The 2,709-nt window shown below is 37.4% G+C and overlaps 1 protein-coding gene across 1 annotated transcript; it reads left to right on the top strand.

The window, feature by feature from the left end:
- Nucleotides 1-356: 356 nt before the first annotated feature.
- On the top strand, nucleotides 357-2,219 carry LOC129572070 (uncharacterized; the record flags this gene model as incomplete). Its single annotated transcript, XM_055451977.1, has 2 exons — nucleotides 357-855; nucleotides 2,024-2,219. Coding segments are annotated over exons 1-2 (520 nt in total), but the record flags the coding sequence as incomplete, so codon positions are not given.
- Between the last annotated feature and the right edge of the window lie 490 nt (nucleotides 2,220-2,709).

Raw genomic sequence — 2,709 nt, 5'->3', positions numbered from 1 at the left:
CTTTTTGAATCAATAGTTATCACTGTCTTTTCGATTTTCTCTTATTTTTCATAATCATTACAAAAGATCATCTTTTGAATGTAATAATTACGTACAAGTAAAAAACAGAAATGGTTGATAGTTCACCGCATGTAAATGTGAATTTGATGTATGCACTATAACGTATACTTTTGCGTTGTATTTATGCCATTTATAAACAAGATGCTTGTTTGTCCAAAATGGCGAATGGAAAATGGGTTTCTTTTTCAATCACTAATTTCGTCTGTTCGTTCGTCCATTCGTCTGTTCGTTCGTCCGTTCGTCCGTTTGTCTGTTCGTTCGTCTGTGTTTTTTGTCTGTGTCTAGCTGCTATTGCCCTCGCTATGGTTGTCCGTTCGTCCGTTCAGGCCCCGTGCCATGGTTGAGTGTTTGTTAGAGGTCTTTCTATATGTTTGTTTGTCCAAAATGTTTCTTTTTCAATCACAAATTTACATTATACTCTTCTTAAAATGAAGACGACCTCTCGGGGAATCAAGCCTAGTTTATAAGAAAATGGCACGTAATATACGACGCCATACGAAAAAGAAGTATCCCGCAGGGCCAAAAAACACAACTGAAATTAAGCAGGCATACGATGATGATGCAACAATGCAGGAATTTGGTCTCAACCTACGGAGGACTAACTACTTCTACGTCGATACAGTCGGAATCGAAGGATGTGAGTTCACCGTGTTTGCATCTTACGACATGATGGGCATGGTGAACGAACATATTCCACCCGAAGGACGCAGATACATGCTAGATGGCACCTTTGATGTCGTACCGATTCGCTACTTCTATCAGTTGCTTGTGATTGCAATTGAATACAAAAATGATGTAAGTGCTTCCACAATATATCTAAAAAAAATCGGATGAATGGACGGCCGAAGACTACTTTTTATGCAGCGCTGGGTTCCCGGGTGGACGCAATAGGTTTTGATGAAATTCTCTTTTCTTTGTTTCTTCAGTTGTTTCCATTATTTTTTTGTGCTAATGACAAACAAAGAGGCCAAATCATACGTAAACGTATTCAAATACATTGAAGAGAAGGTGTTCAAACTGCAGCCGGGACAATTTATGGCTGATTTTGAAACAGGCTTGAGAAAAGCTATCTCAACCTACTTTCCGGATACACCATTGTACGGCTGCTGGTATCACTACACTAGTAGTATTCGCCGTCGTCTGATGATGTTGCATATACATCGTGTAATTGCCGATGATCCTAAAGCTATGAGGATTTACCGTATGTTCTTGAGCTTGCCGCTTTTACCACGAGAGCGAATTCGTGATGGCTTTGAATTCATCAAACTCAAACCTCAACAGGGTGGTCTTCTGAAAACATATGAGGAATTTTTCAAGTACTTTGAAGGCTTCGGGCTTAAATTGGTATGTTCGCTCAAACATTGCTTCATTGATAAAATAAATATTTCGATTTAGATACCCATCAACATCGGGAACAATTAAGTTTTCACTTGTTTTTTATTCACGTTCTGAACCAATGTGGAAAATGTGTGCTTTTTTGTTTTGCTTCATCTTCATCGCTGTGTTGGAAACTTATCACGATCGAAAGATATAAGCTATGAATTTAAAAAAAAGAACTTGATTGAGTTTTGCCCTTTTCTTTCTTAGTTTCTTTTGCCATTGAGACACACAAAAAGTGAACGCTTCAAATATACTGCGTAGACTCCATGCGCACGCTATTTTCATACCATTTTCGCACTTATGCCAATTTTATTAGTTGAATACAGAGTAAATGGTATATTTATGACATATTTTGGCCGTGAAATCGCACACAAAGCGTACGCTAATCATCTGTCCTTAACTGTGTATGGCAAAGAAGCGCAAGGCGCACGCTTTGCGTGCAGTTTCACGCCAATCATATGCCATAAATATACCATTTACGTAAGCGTGAAAATGGCATAAAATTAGCGTGCGCATCTATAAAGCGTTCTTTTCTTATTAAGAAATTCCTTAACATTGTCCGTTTGAAATTCTCTCTTTATAGAATGAAACAAGCTCACTGTCTGTTGCGCATTTGCTCAATCGAACATCGTCACCGTTGGAGTCGTTAAACTCCATTCTGAACCGTTCAATTGCCAAAAGGACGCATTTTTTCCGATTTGTTGCACGCTTGAAATTTTTTGAAAGCAAAAAATCCAACGATATGTCAATTGCGGTGAACAGCAGTTTACCACAATCAAGTTCGGGCAATAAAAAATATCGGCACAACTTTACTTTACAGAACTTTTTGGAATATGAATATTTTTTTGATTTTGTTTTTGCTCTGGATTGCTTATGGTCACTACATTTCATTTCTAGGGTGCGATTTGCAATTTTATGATTTACCGTTATTTTTTGACAGGTGTGCATTTTCCAGTAAAGCATTGATCACTGATGCAAAGTTTTAGTACTTCATCAGAGCTATGTAGCGCACTGTACCAAAATGTACTAATCTGTACTAATTTGTACTAAATTATACTAAATTTGAAAAAATGGTTCTGGTGCATTTCCAGCGATTCCCAACAATTTTGGGAGGCAGTACACGTTCTAAATGGTACTAAACTGTGCTAAAATGTACTAAACAATAATAAACAACAGAAATAAAACTAACCATATTGATACAAACTGAATAAAAGTGGTTGTGGTAATATAAACGTAGAGAGAATCACATAGAACCTTCTGTATTGCTTG

This window comes from Sitodiplosis mosellana, unplaced genomic scaffold, assembly GCF_009176505.1.
Source record: "Sitodiplosis mosellana isolate CC-2019 unplaced genomic scaffold, AAFC_SMos_1.0 Smas_scaffold_4077, whole genome shotgun sequence".
Taxonomy (NCBI): domain Eukaryota; kingdom Metazoa; phylum Arthropoda; class Insecta; order Diptera; family Cecidomyiidae; genus Sitodiplosis; species Sitodiplosis mosellana.
This window is presented reverse-complemented; position numbering and strand designations above follow the sequence as displayed.